We start from the raw sequence: 21,748 nt of genomic DNA on the forward strand, positions 1-21,748 counted from the left end.
TAATCCTGAATTAAAAGTCTGATATATGTAAAATTTACCTGGTGGATGTTAGTGTTAGACTGTTAATTTCATATGAAAAGAAAAACTGCCTGAAATTCTGCATTTGGTTCTCAACCTGTGCTGTTTTAATTGCTGAAATAAAAGTCAGGAAAATAATAATTGCTTGTGAATCTGACTGCTGGTTTGCACAGGAACTTTAAGAACTTTGGCCAAAGTATGAATCACACTTTAAGAGAAAAATTTATAGAAGTTTGAAGTATTTGGTAAAACTGGGAATATCAGACTTACAATGTGTTTTTATTTGAAGCTCCTTGGTTTGACATATTTCATTTTACTGATTCCCCCGCCCCCAATCCATTTTCCTTAAACTTTTTTAGAAAGTTATTGTTTTGTCGTTTATTCAGTTGGAACTGCTTAACAATGTGTGTGTTTGTTTCAGTAACTTTCAAAACATCATTCCGGTCGCTATTTCATGACTAGTTCCTGAAATTTTGGAAGTGATTTTAGATTGATGTCTAGTGCTTGCTCTGTTATTTATTTCTCAAATTTGCGTTGTGAATACCAATCCGTGTTGTATACATTGTCAGAGACTCAAGTAAAGGGATCCATGGGAAAGAAATATTTTGCAGGTGGCATCAGAAATTCACTTACTATAGGTTTCAATGGTTTATTATATTCAAACCTATCTTGGCTTCTTTCATAAAGGAGGGATGGTGTAATAGGCCACGATCTGTATATATTACTATCTTTGCTCATGACTCATTCCTATGGAGCAGCTAATTAAGTTACAGAGATAGTGTCAGAGTGAGTAGTGTGAGAAAAGAAACTGCGTTTTTGAAAATCACACATATTAACACACAGCAACAACTGTTCAGAAAAGAGTGCTTGGACTTCTTTGGGAATGTTCGAAAGTGAGGCAGATAGTTGGAGCTGAAGACATCATGGCACCACTATTTTATACATAATGAATTTATGCCGTGCTCTGAAATCTACAGAAGTATCTCTGGGCCAGCATACCTGGTATGTGTGGAATGCCAATCTAAGAGGCAACTGGTATTTGATGTAGTTAAGGCAACAGATGTTTATTAATTGTGTCCTGTGTACAGAGTGTAGTGCTAGGTCATATGGAGAATACCAAAAAAAAGAAAAGTTTAAAATATGGTCCTTTTTTAAAGGAAGTAGACCAGATGCTTGAGCATTTGTTACTGAGTGTCAGGAAGTATGTAGATGCTTTACGTATATTAATATGTAAAAATCTTGTCAGATAGGGCTTGTTATCCCTACTCTGCAGAGAAGGAAACCAAAGCTTAGAGTTAAGTAACTTGCCCAAGGTCAAGGTGGCACAAGATTGGAATTTAAATCTGTCTTGCTTCAGAGCCCATATTCATTACTTCAGTAAACATTTATTGTGCGCATCCTATATCCCTAAACTCCATCAGCTCCTAGGGGTTGCTACCCTCAGGGAGTTTAGTAATGTGATAAATACTGTGATAACAGTGCTGGGGTAGGACTACCTGCATGGTTAAACATTAATACAGGACACTCTGTGCAGAGTGAAAAGCTGGGCAACCAAACCTCAAAGTATATTTGAATCACCAGGTAAGTCTTAAAAAATGCAAATTCATAGGTTTCATCCTAGACCTACTAAATTGTAATCTCTGGGGTTGAGATTACAGGTAGCAGTACTTTTTTTTTAAAGCTTCTCAGGTGAAAGATGACACATAAGTATTGTACTATTAAGAAAAAGAGAGTAATTGTCCTGGACTTAGACTCCCAAAGATGATTTTAACAGGGAGAAGGTAAACCTTAAGATGAGCCTTTTGAGATTAATATTTGATTGACTAGAAGAAGAAAGGAGTGTCATGATGAAAATGGCATTTAGAAAGATTCACCTGGCCGTTGCTGGACGGTTGGGTTTTAATTTGAATGATTTTGTATGTGTCAGAGAATAGCTGCAGAGGCCTGGAAGACTTTGGATTTTCTTTTGAACAGAACCTTCAAAGTCACTGTATCATATTCATTGATTTCAGGTGATCTGACTGATTGAGATACACATGCACACATTGTTTTTCCATTAAAGTTTGTTCGTCTTATAGGATAAGTTCACTGTGATATAGTAACTTAGTGTGCCAGAAATGGGTTTAACTTTCTAAAGATCAATGTTGTTTAGTAGTTTAGTAGCATCTCAGTAGTATCTAGTCAGAATTTGAGCTGTGCCTGTATATTCTCTACTTCACAGACATGGTTGTCATTTTAACAGCATGGAAGAGGGGTGAGTGAGGGTTTTTTCAGTCTTTGAGAACCTGATGAATGCTGGATACCCTCTTTTGGAAAAATGCATATGCACACAATTTTTATTTCATTTTAGACATTAGCTAGTCCTCTAAAGCCCATCCAGAGCCTCCTTAAGACCCACTGGTTCCTGCCATGAGCCCTTGTTATACAGTTCTTAGGTTTTTTTTGTCCTTAGGTAATAACACTAAGCACACAGTAGGTAGACAGTCTATTGAAGAGTAAGTGAGTAAGTGAAAGTGACAGGAAAAAAATATGAAATCTTGAAGTCTAGAATGATATCCTCAGTGATCTTTCTTGGAGTTATTTCTTCCCAACCTTTTAGTTCTGGACTAGAGGAGGCCAAAGAGGAGGTAGAGAAAGCAAAGAAGAATCATTTGTTTTCCTTTGTATAGTCTGACTAAACTCAAACAAGGCCTTTCTGGGTTCATAAGTAGGAAAAAGAATCATACCAATAGGACCCTTCTCTGAATGCCGACAAGCTGTTTGGCTACAGGCATTATTAATGCTAATGGTTCTGCTGCTAAGGAGTATGAAAGGGCAAAGGATAATTAGAATAGGTTACTTATCAGTGGATTTGGTTTTGTTTGTTCTGTGCCTGAATCTTGTGGTACTCTGGATGCATTTATAATAATACAGTAGCTTGTATTCATGGGCTGAAATACTCACTGTGGTTAATATGCATGCTTTACCCAAGTTGAGCTATATATTCAAGGTAATCCCAGTGAGCATCCCAGCAAGGTTTTATGTGTATATGTGTTTGGAAATTGACAAACACTCTAAAGTTTATGGAAATGGAAAAGACCTAAACTAGTCAAGACAATCTTGAAGAAGTTAAACAAATTTGGAAATTCAGACATCCAGGTATTGAAACATATGAAGCTATAATAATCAAGGCAGTACAAGGATAGACAGATAAATGGAATAGAGTCTATAAACTGACATACACATATGTGTTCACCTGATTTATAAGATAGGTGCCACTGCAATCCAGAGGGGAGTGGATGGCAATTTCAGTATACGAAAATCAATTAGATACCCATTTGGAAAAATCTGGGTTTCCCTGGTGGGTCAGTGGTAAAGAATCCACCTGCCAATGTAGGAGACAAGGGTTTGGTCCTTGGGTGGGGAAGATCCCCTGGAGAAGGAAATGGCAACCCACTCCAGTATTCTGGCCCGGGAAATCCCATGGACAAAGAAGCCTGATGGGCTATAGTCCATAGGGTCGCAAAAGATTCAGACACGACCTAACAACTGAACCCTAACAACAAGAACAATGAAAGAGATCTACTTCATGACATATACATAAGTTAATTCAAAATGGATCAGAGACTTAAATGTGAAAGGTAAAATAACAAAGCTTCTGGAATGAAACACAGGAAAATGTCTTCACGACTTTGAGATAAGCAAAGATTTCTTAACTAGACAAGTAAAGCATTGACCATTTTTTTGAGAAATGTTCACTAGGACGCCATTGACATTAAAAATTGATGCTCATCAGAAGTTTAAGGGACTTCCCTGGTGGCTCAGATGGTAAAGAATCTGCCTGCAGTGCAGGAAACCTGGGTTCGATCCCTGGGTTGGGAAGATTCCCTGGAGGAGGGCATGGCAACTCACTCCAGTATTCTTGGACAGAATTTCATGGACAGAAGAGCCTGGCGGGCAAGGATCGCAAAGGGTCGGATGACTGAAGTGACTGTATGTGCAACACAGAAGTTTAAGAGAAAGAAAAGGACAGACCTCAGACATCATCCAGCAAAAAACTTGTTTCCAGAGTTTATTATGTAATAGAACAATTTTTAAAATAAATGTTTAGCATTTGAGGAAAACCATTAGAAATAAATATTTTACTTGATGTTTTTTCAGACTGTAAATTCTGTATCCAAACATTATACATCTTATAAAGAGCTCCAAATCAAAAATTTTTGCCCATCAGTAAAAGACTTAAGAATTTCACCAATAATAGGATAACCAAATGGCTAATAAGCCTGTGACAAATTGCTCAAAGTTGTTAGTCATCGGGGAAATGTAAATTAAGATGAGTGAAATGTAAATTAAAATTAGTGAGATACTACTATATACCCACCAGAATGGCTGAAGTGAAAGACTGACAATACTCAGTGTGGATGAGAATGTGAATCAACTGAAGCTTATTGTTGCTGGTAAGAATGTAGATTTGTAAAACCACTTAGGAAAACTGGTTATTTGTTACCGAGTCCAAGCTTGCTCTGCTCCTCACACTGCAGATCAATGAATCAGACAGAGACGAGGTGTTGAGGCAAGGAATACGAGTTTGTTAAGCCGACTGACCGAAAAGATGGCAAACTAATATCTCAAAGTAACCATGTTGTTGGGATCTAGATGCCAGATTCTTTTATAGAACCAGAGAGGAAAGTGCTGAGGAACTAAAGTCAAAAGGCAGAACAGAGAGGGAGAGCCAGTGAGGGAGTAAAGTAAAAAAGACCATCAGTCTTGTAAAACATCTACTGGAATGGCCTGCCTGTGGAAGAGATGTGTTAATCTCTTGCAACCATTCACAGTGGGCAGAGTCAGATTATCTCTGTGAGCTGAACAAAGGCACTTTAGTTTAACAGTCAGGCAGAAGGCCAGGGTCCTCTGAGACAGGTCGTTGATGTATGATTATAACAACAACAGCAACGAACAACAAGTCAAAGAAACCGTCAACACGGAGTCAGAATTGGTTGCTCTCTGCCACAGTTTCTGCTAAAGCTGAATATATACCTGCCCAGTGACCCAGCAGTTCTCCTCTTTGGTATACCCAAGGCAAATGATCGCACATATCTACCAAAGGACATGTACAGAAATGTTCATAGCAGCCTTATTCGTAATAACATTTAGAAACAACCACCAAGTTTGCCAGCAGTACTCTGGATAAATACTTTGTGTTATATTCCATTGATATGATGGTATCCTACACAAAAATGAAAAGGATGAAGATTCATACATGGGTGAATCTCACAGGCATAATAGTAAATGGGAGAAACCATATACAAAGACTTGATTTTTTATGATTCAATTTATGTAAAGTTCAAGGACAGGCAAAAGGAATCCATGGTGATGGAAGTGAGAATAGTGGTAACCTCTGAGCAGGTATGGGTTTTGACTAGAAAGGAGTAAGGGGACCTTCTGGGATGTTGAAAAATCCTTAATTTCTTAATCTAGCTTTTAACCATGGAATAAAAATTTATCGTGTTATATACTTTATGTGTATAAAAATTATTCAGATTATACACTGCAATCTGTATATTTTACTATATGTTACAGCTCAAAAAAATAACATTCTCTACCTTAAACAACTTAAAATCTATTGGGGGTAGGGGTAGGTGAGAAAATGGAGAGGTGGTGGGAGCTCCTTTGCTTAAATTTGGGATTGAATTAATTAAATTTGAAATCCACAAACAGTTACATTTTAGGACAGATTATTTACAGCAATTGTTTTATTGATAAAGGGTTAACTTAAACCCCACTAAGCCATTTACTAATGTAACCAATTTTAGTGAATCTTCTAACATCACAGAGGTCAAAATTCTGAAAAGCAGCTACCACAATGAGCTTTTGTCCAACTCTTAAAAGATTTGAGAAATGTGCTGAGACACTGGTAATGACCACTATTTCAGGACGGAGCTTTAGTTCATTTTTTAATTAGACAAATCAGCTTGCTTTTTGTGTGTTTGAGATCCTCAGAGTCTTGAGTCTGTGGTATTTTGGGATACTTTGACTCTTTACAAGTGACCTCCTATTTACATCATAAGGCTAATTTCACATACTTTATTCCCATAAATAATAGAGGGGTTATAGAAGGACTTGGACTATTTAAATAGTGAGTCAGGCATTAAGTCTGGGGTTTGAAACTCTGCTAATGTTCCTTCTCACTTAACTCATTTACATCACTTCTGAGATTCCTGAATCATCTCTAAGCACTGTTTTTGCCACCTGGAAACACTGAATGCTGTCATCTGATAAACATTTTGAGGTAGAAAGAACAGGAATATAAGATACTGGGCATTTAAAAAGTTCTAGACAGAGTTTAAAGTATTATACCTTCAAAGCCAAGAATCACAGCTAAATGCTTTGGTGCAAATGTCTAACCCTATTTTATGGCTGTTGTACAGAAAGCCTCATAAAATTTGGAATAAGAAAGCCTCATTCTTCTCTATCAAGGTTTAAAATGTATGGTTGTCACTTTCCTTTAGATAACCTCTAATTATAGCAGATAGATTTGAAGTGTAAAATAGCTTTGTCTAATGGACGCTGTCACTCACTGCATTCTGTTTCCCCCCAAGACAGGATGTATGTTGTTCAGATACAGAGCTTAGAGTCCAAAAGATGTCAAGTAAAACACTAATTTCTAACTGCCTTCCTCAAAGCATCAAATATTCATGTTAAAAATTGTTCTGTCACATAATGAGAAATGAATTTATGTGAATTTGTGACACCAGCTAATTATAGGTGTTTAAAAATATAGAAATGAAGTAATTTATCTTTCATATGGTAAAAATTATTCTTTGAAGAAACTAGAAAATCTGTTATTTTCCATTTATACCAAGATTTCCAAGTATAAACATTTTAATTCAGAAAGGAAATATAGATATTCTTTATAAACTAAAGATACTCTTTATAAACATCTAAACTATTTTAAAACCTTTATACTTAACTGGTATTAAAGTGAGTGAAAGTGAAAGTCACTCAGTCGTGTCCAACTCTTTGGGACCCCATGGACAGTCCATGGAATTCTCCAGGCCAGAATACTGGAGTGGGTAAGCCTTTCCCTTCTCCAGAGGATCTTCCCAACCCAGGGATCGAAACCAGGTCTCCTGCATTGCAGGTGGTTCTTTACCAGCTGAGCCACAAAGGAAGCCCAAGAATACTGGAGTTGGTAGCCTATCCCTTCTCCAGCAGATCTTCCCGACCCAGGAATCAAACTGGGGTCTCCTGCGTTGCAGGCAGATTCTTTACCAACTGAGCTATGAGGGAAGCCCTAAGTGAGTGAAGGCTTTTTCAGTAAAGGAGGTTTCATTTAATGAAAAACTTTATAAAGTAACAAATTATTGGCTAAAAAATTAATAATAACTTTTAAAATGAACAAGGGACTCCCCTGGTGGCCCAGTGGCTAAGATTCTGTGCTCCCAATGCAGAAGGCCTGGCTCAGTTCCTGGTCAGGGAACTAGAGCCCACATGCCACTGCCCGGAGTTCACATGCTAAAGATCGAAGATCCTGTGTACCACAACTAAGAGCCGACACAGCCAAATAAATAAAAATAGTAAAATAAAATGAACAAAATTTCTTCCATACATAATCGCAAGGGGAAAAGAGAAAGAAATAGAGGAGAAATTTATAGGTAAAACTTGCTAGATATGCATCAACCATAATATGTAAATCCTCTTTAGCTCCTAATTTAGGTTAACACTTTTTTTTTCCCAAAAAAAAAAAAAAGAAACTTAGAAATTTGAGCACTGGGTATTTATTGTACTTTTTAAAAGTTTTTAGCTTTTAGAGATGCTTACTGATGTACAGCTGATAATTTCTTCAAAATTATACAGGGAGATTGGAGGGTATAGATGAACGGAGAAAGGTCACATGTAGATAACTACTAAGGCCAAGCCTTGATTACATGAGTATTCTTTTATATCATTCTACCCACTTTTATATATTTGAAGTTCTCCATAATAAATTTTTTCTTGAAAAACTAAGCTAAAGATCAGGAGATATGAACTTGTACTACTAAATAAATAAACTTGTACTAAATAAATAACAATTTATTTTCTGTTAAATACCTTATTCTGTATCCTTTGAGCTTGATATTTCTCATTAGCAAGATAGGTTTGAATTCTTAGGTGTGACATCATAGGTGGGGCTTAAAGGAGTTGGTAGACAGTTGGTAGGGGAAGAAGGCCTATTTGTTACATTTCTATGGCAGAAGTCACATTGGTAGTGTGCAGCTTTTATAAAGGACTTGAATTTCAGATACCTTAAAGTCTTTCTTTTTTCCACCCTAGTGACTTCCTTTTCTGTAACTTGCAATAAAATCCAAAACCCTTACTGTAATTTAGAGATTTTGTGATATAACTCCTGCCTTTCTCTTCTGTTTTATCCCAGTCTGTTTTCCTCCCACCCTCTGTGTTCCATAAGCACTGGCATTTCTGTTTCTAGAATCCTCCAGGTTCTTTCTTGCCTCAGTGCTTTCACACTGCCTGACCAACTCCTATTCACCCTGCCATTCTTAGTGTTCCTTCAGGGAAGCTTTTTCTTCCACTGCTCTGTACTTTTTCCCTTCATGATAATAAATCAGCTCCATTTTTGTTAACTATTTAATGCCTTCCTCTCCCCTGGTCAAGAGAGTGGGGTGGTTATTTTTATTCATCAGTTTTACTGAAGAGCCTCCCAAAGTGCCTACCAGATAAAATACACACAATAAACATTTTTGAGCAGAGGAATAAAGGACGAATGGTAGATAGAGCTCTCAGGCTCTTAGAGCAAATCCTGTTTCTTTCCCGCATTCTTCTGTGCAGGTGTTCTGGTGGCATGTAGTATATCCCAGTTGCCTCTCTCCTATTGGTGTAGCTAAAGTTGTCTTTGATAGTAATTTTACAAAGCCTGTCTTAATGTTTCTGTGTTTCTTGATTGATAAATGTAGTTCATCTTAGTGGGCAATTATAATGAAGCCTGAAATCATTAATGAGTTAAGAGTACTTTTTTGCATTTATGTCATATTTTGGTTCTTTTTTTTTTTTCCTCTAAATTTTGCTTTTTTTTTTTTCCTTTCCCCAGGTACTCTCTGCCCTTGACATACTCCAACCTCCACACATTGACTATTTTGAAGAAATGTATCCTAACCAGGGAATGTGAAAGAAGGGAACAACTTTTTAATTAATTTGTTTCTCTAGCACCTTCTGGGGTTCATGCCTTGAAGTATATTAAATCTCATCCTTGCAGAAGTGGTTTGAGTACCTAGAACCAGGTAATTTTGAAATCCCAAGTATCTGAAAAAGCTCAGCGTTATCAATATATTCTGAGTGGTGATACCACAAAACAAGACTTCTGAATAGATGTTTCACTTCATCCCCACATCTTTGTGAGATAGGTTATTGCTATTCCTTTTTTGCTGATGAAACCATTGAGGCAGCTGTGTTGTAACAGAATTTGGTAAAGTCCTTTGTCACTGTACAACTGCCAGTCAAGAAGATAATACTGATCTTTCTTTTTTTTTAACCACTTGGGTAAGGTGAAAATTAAAGAGAGCTCTTGAATACTATAATTCTTGGTGATACTTCAACCTACTAGTCCTTTATGGAACTCATCCCTCTGTGCAGTAAAGGGTTAACTCGGTGAATTTGGGGCGCCCTACTCCTACACATTCTTAAGAAATGACTGACCTTTGACCAGCTCCTGGCTGATAGAGTGTCTTTGTAAACCTCTTAGTATTCAGAAATGAGATCTTGGGCCAGGCAAGATGGTTCTGACATACTTTTTCTTTAAACGTACATAAACAATTAGGGGTTTCTCTGGTGGTCCATTGGTTAAAAGACAATGCAGGGGACACCGGTTCAGTCCGACATGCTGCAAGAAATCTTAAGGAGAAAGCTACATGAGGCAGAGTCCAAGAGAAACCAGACACAAAGTTCCAGTTGTACTCTCCTAGTGAGAGTGCACAGATAGTGCTTAATTCTCCCAGCAAAAGTGTGTGACAACAGGAGTAAAGTGTTATCGACCAGCAGAGCTCACCTCAGTGTTGGTGTCCAGGGTTTTTGTTGGAGGTCAGGGAGCCTTCAGGACTGACCTTAGCTACTCAGTCTCTAGCCCACCTCCTTTCTCACCCAGAGGTTGAACTAATACAGCTGGCCCAGAGGCCCAGGTGAACGAAAACAGGTGTTCACCATAAATCACATTGTTAGCATAAGCCATCTGGTGTGGCCAAAGCATCAGGTATGCTAAGACATTCTTATGAGGCAGGATATTGCAAGAGTTCAAAGGTTATTTCTCAGGGGCCAGTCAGTCCTAAAGACTTCTGGAATGTGTAAGTTTGGGGCAACCCAGAGCTGCTGTTAACCCTTTATTCCACTTAGGCCATCTGTGGGGAAAAAATGTTTTCATATAAGATAATTGGTGAATATGGGTATTTTTAATAAATATCAAGTATTTGCAGATTTTCTTCACTGAAAACGTAGCTAATTCATTATATTCTTGTCTGTTTTGTCTTATAGTTCAAGCATCAGTTCTTTACATCAGGCATTAATTTTTTATACTTGGGTTTGTTATTCCTTTAAAATGTTTACTATTATAAGGTAGGAATTCTCAGTGCTTATTATTATTGTTCATAATTTGAGTCTGGGAGATCCTAGATTCATTATTATTTCAAATACTTAAAGAGCAGCGGAAATTTAGCACCGTTACAGTTTAAAACCATGGGTGGCATAGGTGATGTAATAGCTGTTGGTAGCTGATTTCAGCCATTTCATTAGCTAGCAGAATGTTTCTATGAAATTCCTTTCCCTAAAATTGTTCATGAATGTTTGTTTAAAAGCCTTTGTCATGAAATATTTGTGGAACCCTCTAGTACACCATTTACTTAAATGTTTTACTTTATTTACCTTTAGGTTAAAAGATTGACACCTGTGCTTTCACAGTTACTAGCTGGCTACAGATGGAAAAACCTTCAAACCTAAAACCTCGGCATTCGTTTTTCTGTTGTACAATTTTTAGCTATATGTAGAATGATGCACAGAAAAAAAGGTGCTTTTCAGTGGTTGTGCCATTTGGAAAAAAAAAGACAAATCCTGTTAACATAAAAAGAGTTAAACCAAAGCTGCCACAGGATTATAAAGACTTTTTTTTAATAAAGAAGACATGGTGAAGTTTGGGGTACAAAAATACTGAAATTACTTGTTTTAGAACAGCTAAATGGAAACATTTAGCTGCTAAATGGAAACGTAAGAAATGCCTTAGTTGCATTTGTGCTCTGCCTGATTTTTCTAATATCCTAAATAGAACATTTTCTATGTCCAGTGCTTTTTAATACAAATAAATTTGTTGTAGCCAAAGCAAAAAAAAAAAAAAAAGATTTCCCTCAGTTTCCCTCTGAAAAATAAGAAAACTTCTGCCTAAAACACAAAAGTATTGAATGATTAATAGGATCTCAAGTTCCTATTTGATTTCAATGCAATACATTATCCATCTGTGCCAGCAGCTCCCTCTGTAGTAGCTCAGAATCATGGCATATACATTAAACACGGTTTTAGACAGGGCCTTTTTTTTTTAAGTTGAAGGCTTTTGGAATGTATATTTTGAATTTTAAATATGTGATCTTGGAATTGTGCTTTGAAGAAACTATTTTGGAGGCTCTATTGTTTTAGGTAAGTTCTAAATACATATATTGCTAGGCATCTAATGGATGTCTGATATTTCATCGATGAAAGAGCCCATTTATGGAGTCAAAAATATGTATAAAGGGAAAGAAATAATCTTTAGTAATCTTAAACATAGAGTACCATATCGTTACACTTTTTTCTAAGACTAGTAAATTGGGATGTTATAGTACATATGTAAGTTTCAGCAGGCAATATTTTAAACCAGAAGATCTTTTTAAAGCTAATAGAATAGTTAACATCATTTTAGAATATCTGAGGTTTGTGAACATTTTGATGTAATCAAGTGTACAATAAGTGTCAACGTGTGTATCATGCAGTTGCTGCTGCTGCTAAGTCGCTTCAGTCATGTCCGACTCTGTGTGACCCCATAGACGGCAGCCCACCAGGCTCCCCCGTCCCTGGGATTCTCCAGGCAAGAACACTGCAGTTAATCATCCGTTTTTCACTAAAACTGTAATAAAATGACTATATCAGTGCCCACCAAAAATTTAGCTTGGGTTTTGAAAGACCATGCTTCTTTAAATAACTACTTATGCAACTTTTAAAAAGACAGTATCTAGATTATAACTGTTTACAAACCTTCCTACAGAGTTCAGCAGATGAATCAGGTATGGAAAGAGCAATAAGTTCTACCCTGACCTCTGTATCTTTGAGCTTTTGTGTTTTCACAGTTTTAAAGTCTAATGTATCCACCAAAAAATATATTCTCTAATAATTAAGGAAAAATTATTTTTTAACTTGAAACACAGTCTTAACATTTTATGGAGAAGAATATGCATGGTATAAGTCTTCTGTGCTAGACAATTACAGCCTAAAACCAGTAGAAATGAGAAGTCTAACGGGATGACAGTGTGCTGCAGTTTGCCAGGACTCCTGGATTTTACCTGATGTCCTGGTATTAATAAGTTTCTCCTTTTACTTTCTGGAGTGTCCCTATTTGAATAATAGGTTTGGCTTGTGCAGGCAATGTTTACACAGGAATTTCTTGTCATAAAGGCAGCGAGGGAACCTACATATCCATTTCAGCCAGTTAAAGTCTTTGGTAGGCAGTAGTGTAATACTATCGAATAAACTACTCCCAGATGCAGTGGTTTAATTGATAGTATTAGTAGACTGTATTTTATATACACAATATGTAATTCCCTAGTGCTATGAAAGAGCTCTGTAACCCTCAGGGAACCTTAGGAGCCAGTGAAAAGCTAAGAACAAGCAAAATAAAATGTGTAAATGCAGATATAAGTGCACTCTTTCTGCAGCAAAAGTACCAGCGAGGACCGGAAATCTACATCTTAAGAATTTTGAAGATTTCCATATTGTTAAAATTTCCTCTTCATTTATTGTATAAACATAAGCATCAACTATGTTCCTAGAACCAGGAATTTTTTTTTTCTGTTTTGCTCACTGTTGTGTTCCCAGCACTTAGAACAGTACCTAACATATAGTAGGTGCTAAATAGATATTTGTTGAATAAGATAGTGTCTGACTTAACAGGCTTGTAATCTAGTGGATGATACAATCATATAAATAATACAGATTGGAAAGTACAGTCATAGAAAAAAATCTACATATCCTGAGAGCACTGAGGATCTGATTTTCACTCTTTCCCATTTTAGTTTCCAAGCTGATTACTTGAAAAGCATTTGATGTTTTTAAACAAAAACTTTCATTTACCCACCATCACCAGTTCTGGCTCCTTAGCACTGAAGCCTAAGACAGACACTTAGAAAGGCAAAACAGAGGAAAAGTTAGGTAGAACAATCCAAGAACAGCAAAATTCTTAACTTTAACCACCTTAGTCAGTATCTCCTCAGCTTTATTTATTCATGTGGCCAAACATTTAGCACTGTTATATATTTAACATTGTATTAATACTAATCCCTGTGGAGGTTATAGAGATAAATTGATGAATTGTTTAATTTTTTAAAATTTAGTGTGTCAGAAATTATTCTCAATACTTCACTCTCATTTTAAAGATGAAGAAACTATAGCTCAGAGAGGTAGATAACTTGATCAAGGGATTTGAATCCATGTTGACTGGTCTGGTGGGTCAAGAATGCTCTTAACTCACTACTGCCTCTTAATGTTTTCCCTCAAGAAAAATGTTCTCCTTCCAGTCAGTGGGGTGAGATAAGAACTAAAGAAATAACTATTATGTATGGTAGATTGTGTCAGAAGATTTAAAAGAAGAGATTGCCTCACACAGAAAAAACCATAAGAAGATTTCATGTAGGAAAAGACATTTTAGTTGAGTATTGATGGATGAGAAGGATTTGAATCTGTAACATTGAGGAGGATGGATATTCCAAATGGATGGAGTAAGTATAAGCATCTTCTAGGGAATGACTAGAGTTTAGAATGTGTGGATAGTGAGAAATTAAGCTAGTTGGAGCCAAGTCATGGAGGGCCTTGAAAGCTGAACTAAGGAAATTCATCTTTATTCAGTAGGCAGTTTAGAATCCAGTGAAGGATTTTTGTGGTGAGGAATGACAGAATCAGAAGTGTATTCTGTAAACTTAACAAAGAGTTTCTGTTGGTGTGTTGAGAAAGTTCTAGAATCAGAAGTGGTGATAGTTGCATAACATTGTGAATGTGCTTAATACCATTGAATTAAGAGGTTTCTGAGCATAGCAGTGGGACCAGCCATAGTCTAGAGAAGGTAGGAGAAAAGGCAGCTTACTCCTCCACTTACCAGCTCTTTAAATGGAGACCATGTTACCCAAATCATGTTGATGCTCTTCATATAAATCCATTATACATGTTTTTTGATGGCCAAATTAACTAAATCTTAAAAATGTCAACACCTAATTCATTTGCTGTTAAACTTTAGAAAATGAGAATATATTTTTTAGGTCTCAAATTCCAATGTTATTTTCATGCTGACGCATAAGCAGTGGAAAAAGCAGAATTCAAAGTCAGGTGTGAGAAGTTTAAAGATATTTTCCTTTGACTCTGCCTTGAGCTAATCACCCAAAATCTCTGCATCACTCATTCTCTGTACAGTGAGTTTTTGAACTTACGGTGGAGTCACAGTCCTGCATTTAAACTGAAACATATGCAACACAGTTTTTTAAATTTAACATGGTTAAAAGAGAATGTAGTTTGTGCCCAATTCCACTCATTTACCTTCTTTTCCAGAATGAGTATGAGACAGAAACCAAGATGTACTGTACCCTCAGTTAGTTTCAGCTCCCATATGCTTCCCACAGTGAGAGCATTTCACCAAACTGAGTGTGACACTGGTGTTAAGAGAGGTACTTTTATGTGGCATGACCCTTTAACACAAGCCGTCTGTTTCATATGGGGTTCAATCAAAGAAAACAGCACTCTGTTCCAATGTCAGAGAATACAATACTGTTGAATTTAATGAGAGTTTGATATGTTGGTCTCCAACATGGTATCTTCCCAGGTGACTTTTTTTTGTGTGATACTTGGTGTTCATTTTATGCCTTAACTTTAGAACTTTACCCTCAGGAAAGAGGTACCAGCAGGTAGTATCAAGTATAATGGCAATTGCTGTTACCCTTAAGGAGTTCATGGTTCAAAAGTGATGATTGACGATAGTCAAATAATTATAATACCAGAGCAATCAAGTTTACAATAGAGATGTTAACCACATTTTCTTATGTATGAAAACTTCCCTGCCCTCCATCCCTCTCCCACAAAAGAAGAGTTTGGAGGACTTACCTGGAACTTAAAATTTTCATAGAATAAAACATTTTCCTACATCAATTCATATGAGATCAATTGCATATTAGTAGGATAGATATGGGGCTTTCCTGATAGCTCAGCTGATAAAAAATCTGCCTGCAGTGTGGGAGACCTGGGTTCAATCCCTGGGTTGGAAAGACCCTCTGGAGAAGGGAACAGCTACCCACTCCAGTATTCTGGCCTAGAGAATTCCATGGACCGTATAGTCCATGGGGTCACGAAGAGTTGGACATGACAGCAACTTTCACTTCTCTTCAGGATAGATATATTTTCCATATTTTTTCACAGAATTTTAGGCGGTTTCTGGTTTCTATTTGTGGGTCCATACAACCCTTTTTGTATAGCTATTCTAATGAAATAGCAGTATGGAACAGTGCTGAAGGTGGTACATCTAATTGCATGATAGAGTATTTGTTCCATAAATGTTAGAAAGTAGGTACTGTGAACAAGTGGATAAGGTACTCATATCTTTTTTCGCAAAATTCATTAAAATATAATTTGATACATAGCAGATCTTATATCTTGACAGAGGAGGTAAATCCCTTTAAATGGACCATTGTTTTAGCTTTTGTCTCTTCCCAGTTGCCATAGAAAATACTCAGAAACAGACTTTTGATATACCTCTCAGATTATTCTAGATTTTTGTTCTCTGTGTATTTTGAATCCTCTCTGCCCTATTCCTTTTAATAACTTAGCTTTTTAAAATCTTCAACCAAAAATGAATTTCACTGTGATGGGTGGCACTGGGCAGGTGTATTAAGGAAGCATCTGTAGCTTGGCATATGGAGAGGCTTGTCCTCCCTTCAGAATGCTGTTTGTGGTGGTTTATACTGCTGATAGCAATCTACTCTCAGGTTTTAATGACATCATTCTTGCACCTTTACAATAGATCAGACTGGAGTAAGTTGCTCTCCAATTCTGTTGGGTGAAGGACATTAGAAACCAGATCGTCTGAACATAGAAGTAAGGTTTTCAGACCCGTTGCAAAAGGGTATGTGTGCTTAGTTGCTCAGTCGTGTCCGACTCTTTGCAACCCATGGACTGCAGCCCACCAGGCTTCTCTGTCCATGGGGATTCTCCAGGCAAAAATACTGGAGTGGATTGCCATGCCCTCTTCCAGAAGATCTTCTCAACCCAGGGATCGAAGCCAGGTCTCCTGCATTGTGGGTGGATTCTTTACCATCTGAGCCACCAGGGAAGCCTTAAGAAAGGGTGGATAGGTCTAATATGAGGACCCATTGACAATAAGAAGCATGAGGCAGTTTATACGACTGATACGTGCATCTTTATCCTCTGAAGGGGTTAAGTGGGGATTGAAGACTTTGTCCCTTCTCTTCATTAATTAAAAAAAAAAATTGGAGAAGTAAAATGTTTCTCATCTTGGGGAGAGACTCTTCTCTCCAATATATATATTATGTCCAGAAAAAGTAGTGACTATTTCGGTCATTAATTCTGCTTCTGTTCCTTGCTCTTAATGTCTGGGTTTGTGTGTCTCTGCATTTATTTACTTTGGGGGGCTATGATGCAAAAGATTAATAACCCCAGACTCTACTACCAACATTTGACAGATACCGAAACTTGCCTTTGCCTTCTGTAGGGCACTTTGAAAAGACAAGACTGAGGTTTGAAATAATATCACATATTCTAGGATGCTTTTTCTGTCATTGCATATGTGGTTATAGCTTTAGTGACAAGGACGCAGCGAACAGGATATAGAATGACAGCTTTCCAGTTTTCTGTTTTTGTTTTTGTTTTTTTCTTTTTTCATATGGTAGAATTGACTCTTTTTTTTAGTCAATTTAAAATTGCGAGTTAAAGGTGGTTTTAATTTTTTTGATTTTTGACATTCTATACAACAAATTAGTTACCTTGAAAAGAAGAAGAATTTGCCTTAGCCTGGGAAAGAGATTTTTATATTCAAGCATTTTAACACCGTGACCTTTTATTCCATTGATTTCTATAGAGAAGCACAGGCATGCTTCAGAAAAGGTCAGTGATTCTAATTGAAGCACACACCAATTTTTTTCTAGTTGCAAAGGCGCCCATGCTTTTTGTTGCAAAAAAGATGATGAGATTTAGAGCTGACCATTTGTTACGAGAAAGCAATTTTCTCTGTGATGCATTGCTGTTTTTCTTTCACTTGAAAGGCATTGTTTGAAATCAACAATATCCAAAAACCAGATTTTTCCTTATTCATGCTATTTAATACCCCTCATTTTTATTTTTGAGGCCATTACATATCTGAGATCTCAATTGAAATTTCCCTCTGTGGACCTGATTTTTTTTTTTTTAGCTCTTTTAACTTTTATTTTTATTTATTTATTTATTTTTACTTTATTTTACTTTACAATACTGTATTGCTTTTGCCATACATTGACAAGAATCTGCCACAGGTCCTGATTTTGAAAGAAAAAAATGTGAGGAAAATGACACCTATTAAGTCTCGCATATTTATGGTTAAAAGATTTTCCTTCCAACAAGAATGGCAGGATTTCAGAATTAGTGCTTAACATGAGTTTAAACATGTTTTAACTGTCATTCTTGGACTTTTCATAGAAGAGAATCTGTGGCTTTAGGAACCAAACTTGGGTATCTACATACTATAGTTTGTGAAACCAAAAATTCACTGTGTCCTTTTGGAAAAGTCACCTGATCTTCATATTTGTTCTAACTTATAGTGCATGAAGATGGAAGACTTTCTTTTTTAAATGGTTGTTAAATTGTTGGCCAACATGTCTCCTACTTAATATTTAATATTCCAAGAGTTCTTTTTTATAATCTGGTTTAGTGTTGGTCTTTGTCCAGTATGAAGTGGAAGAAAGAATTGCCCACGTTTTAATATCTGAAGTCAGGGATTAAAATTGTGTTTTCAAAGCTTTCTGTCTATATTCATTCTGGAGGAAATAATTTGTGTTCTCCATTTTATTCTCCCAACTCAGCTAAACCAGCTAAATACCTTTACTTTGCTTTCGGAAAGCTTTTAACACATCATTAATAGTTTCTCACACAACCTCAGTTGCTCATTGCACATAGAACATTAAATGTGTTCTCAGACTTCAGTTAAGCAGGCATTTCAACCCACTGTAGTTCTGAACTTTAGTGGTGAGAGTTTTTGAACCCGATAGGGTAGTTTTTAACATAAGACCACATCACAGATTTTCACACATATGCACACCTTGAGCTGTCCAGAATGATTAACTCTCTATTATTAAAGTGCTTATATAGTAGTGCTTTCTTATGACATTTGCATAACCTTTATCTATAGCAATCATTTATTTGTAATAGTTTATAAACTCCCCTGGTTCTTACTGACTCTAGGAACTGGCTAATGAGTTTATTCTTTATTCTCTTTTGTCTGAGAGGTGGAAACTAAGTCATAGACTGATTGGCAGGCTCAAACATGGGATTATGGAAAATTGACCATCATTGCAGGATTATTATATTAGGAAATTGACAAGCAAGTATCTCCCTTTCTTCGCCTTCAAAGCCTTGATGGCTCTTCCAATAGACTGACTGGCAGGCTCAAACATGGGATTATGGAAAATTGACCATCATTGCAGGATTATTATATTAGGAAATTGACAAGCAAGTATCTCCTTTTCTTCGCCTTCAAAGCCTTGATGACTCTTCCAATATCTGTTCTCGGTTAGAGCCTAAATAACAGCACTCTAAAATCAGTCCCATTCTCTGCTCCTTCTCCTTACCATGCTCTCATCATCCGTTAGTTCTGCCTGACAAGAGTGATCTTGACCTCAGTGACTGTCATGTCATAAAATGGGAACAAGCTCCCTATCTCCTGTTTGTTTCAAAATCTTTTGATCAGTCCAGGGCCAACCTTGTCAGCATTCTTGCTAGCTTGAGGTAACAGAAAATCTATCATAGTGGCAAAGAGCATGGAACCAGACAACCTAGATTTGAATCCCAGCTTTGCCTTTTACTCTTGTTTTCTTGGACAAGTTACTTAACCTCTCTGTGCCTCAATTTCCTGGTTAATAAAATGAAAATATTTAGTAGTGCCATAAAGAAGGCTGAGTGCTGAAGAATTGATGCTTTTGAGCTGTGGTATTGGAGAAGACTCTTCAGAGTCCCTTGAACTGCAAGATCAAACCAGTCAATCCTAAAGGAAATCAATATTGAATATTCATTTGAAGGATTGATACTGAAGCTCCAATACTTAGGCCACCTGATGTGAAGAGCCAACTCATTGGAAAAGACCCCGATGCTGGGAAAGATTGAAAGCAGGAGGAGAAGGGGACGACCGAGGATGAGATGGTTGGATGGCATCACTTGACTCAATTGACATGAGTTTGAGCAAGCTCCAGGAGATGCAGGACAGGGAAGCCTGGCATGCTGCAATCCATGGGGTTGCGAAGAGTTGGGCATGACTGAGCAAATGAGCAACAACCACCCCATAGAGTTATTTTGAGGAATAAATTGGGAAAGATAGTTAGAACAGTACTTAACAAGTGCAAAAAAAATAGTAAGGAAAGGCCTTATAGATGAAGTAGAACTTAGTGAAGTTGGAAGACAATAGAAACTCCTGTGGACTTTGTGATGCAAAGTGCGCCAGGCCAGCTGTGAACAGATGGTATTAGCAAGTCCTCATCACAAATGGACTTTCGTAATGGCTGATCAGTAACTACCTAGCCCATTTATAGAGAGGTGTGTTTTTTTTAATGTTAACTGTTAATGAAGAGTGGGTTGTCAACCTCAGTACCTCATATTCTCTTACCTGGTCTCTTCTAGCTTTAGTTTTTTTTGCCATTTAGTTTTTTTTCAGATCTTTGAAACACTGTTTCAGGATATATACAGAAAATCTATTCTGTATACATCTCACTGGCACCTCCAAGCCTTCCATCCAGACTGCATCTACATTATAGCTTTCTTACTACTTTTCCCATTACCTTAACCAAACTCTTCTTATTAATTAGAAAGACATAATTTCCTCCTTCAGCCTATCATCCCACAGCCACTCACCTTGGGTCTTCCTGGTGGTCCAGTGACTAATACTCTGCCCAAAGACTACTCCCCTGTGATGCCCTGAAGTAGGAGTCACATCTCCTGCTAGTAGCCCCTTCATGGCTACAGAAAGATTACTTTGGCCTTATGTATTTTAGGGCTTCCCCCATGGCTCAGTGGTAAAGAATCCACCTGTAATGCAGGAGCTGTGGGTTCAATTCCTGAGTGGGGAAGATCCCCTGGAGGAGGAAATGGAAACCCACTCCAGTATTCTTGCCTGGGAAATTCCACAGACAGAGGAGCCTTGTGGGCTACAATCCATAGGGTCACAAAGCTCCGACACAACTCAGACGACTTAGCAGCAGTAGTATATGTGCAAATCCTGAGGTTGTTTTAAAAGAACTGTTTCAAGATCCAACTCACAGTTGGAATTTTTTTCCCTCTGCTTTGAAGAGAGTTGCTATAGTAGGAACAACTTATTCACACCAGCTCTTTGAAACACCTGTGTTTCAGGTGACGCCAAAACAACCTAAAGCTAGAATCTAGTCTTTCCACCTCTATTACAAAATAAATATACCTCTAAAACTTCCCAGCTGATGGGGAATGAAATGCTGCCAGCCTTCCCAACTATTTGAGGGTAATAATGAATAACAACAAAGCCATACCTCATTTGAGCCCCTGAAAAGCCTCATAACCCCATTATCATTCTCTTGAACTGGTTAACCTTCTGATTATTAGCCTCTTTAATCCAGGTGTGAGGATTTAGGGACGCTCTTAGGGCTATTTATTTGATCTTTTTGTCCTATTCCACTGTTCTGACTTTATTTTTTAAGGTTGGTAGACACCAGGGAGACATGTGTTACATAGAGACCCAGAGGTTTCAGAAGTCACTAAATTTATCAGGCCTGCCTTAATTGGAGGATATAGGGAAGCAGTGGGGCTTTTAGCCACTTCATAGACCAGCTGAGTCTCCTGCTACCAACGCATTTTATTTGAGAGCAATCCTTCAGGGAACTTAATAAACCTGTAGCACACTAGCATGAATCTGAATTTTAACCAGAGTACAATTTATGTACTACTTATTAATACATTGGTTTGCTCTGTGTATAATATATAATGCCATTATTAAAAGTTAAGTCCACTGAATTTTGGTGTGGGTTTAATAATTACATGTTTAATTAACAGTTTTCCTCTTATTGATACATCACTCAGAGGTGGCAAGAGAACCCAGATGGTTCAGTTCAGTTCAGTCGCTCAGTCGTGTCCAACTCTTTGCGACCCCGTGAATCGCAGCACGCCAAGCCTCCCTGTCCATCACCAACTCCCAGAGTTCACTCAGACTCATGTCCATCGAGTCCGTGATGCCATCCAGCCATCTCATCCTCTGTCGTCCCCTTCTCCT

The 21,748-nt window shown here is 37.4% G+C and overlaps 1 protein-coding gene across 1 annotated transcript in view; it reads left to right on the forward strand.

Moving 5' to 3' along the window:
- The window catches only part of NLK (nemo like kinase), a 126,290-nt gene that overhangs the window by 65,949 nt on the left and 38,593 nt on the right, over positions 1-21,748 (forward strand). The window contains exon 3 of the mRNA XM_068977179.1: positions 9,083-9,138. Within this exon, the coding sequence (XP_068833280.1) occupies positions 9,083-9,138 (56 nt within the window). The remainder of the gene's footprint in view (positions 1-9,082; positions 9,139-21,748) is intronic.

The sequence above is a fragment of the Capricornis sumatraensis genome, chromosome 8, assembly GCF_032405125.1.
Source record: "Capricornis sumatraensis isolate serow.1 chromosome 8, serow.2, whole genome shotgun sequence".
NCBI lineage: Eukaryota > Metazoa > Chordata > Mammalia > Artiodactyla > Bovidae > Capricornis > Capricornis sumatraensis.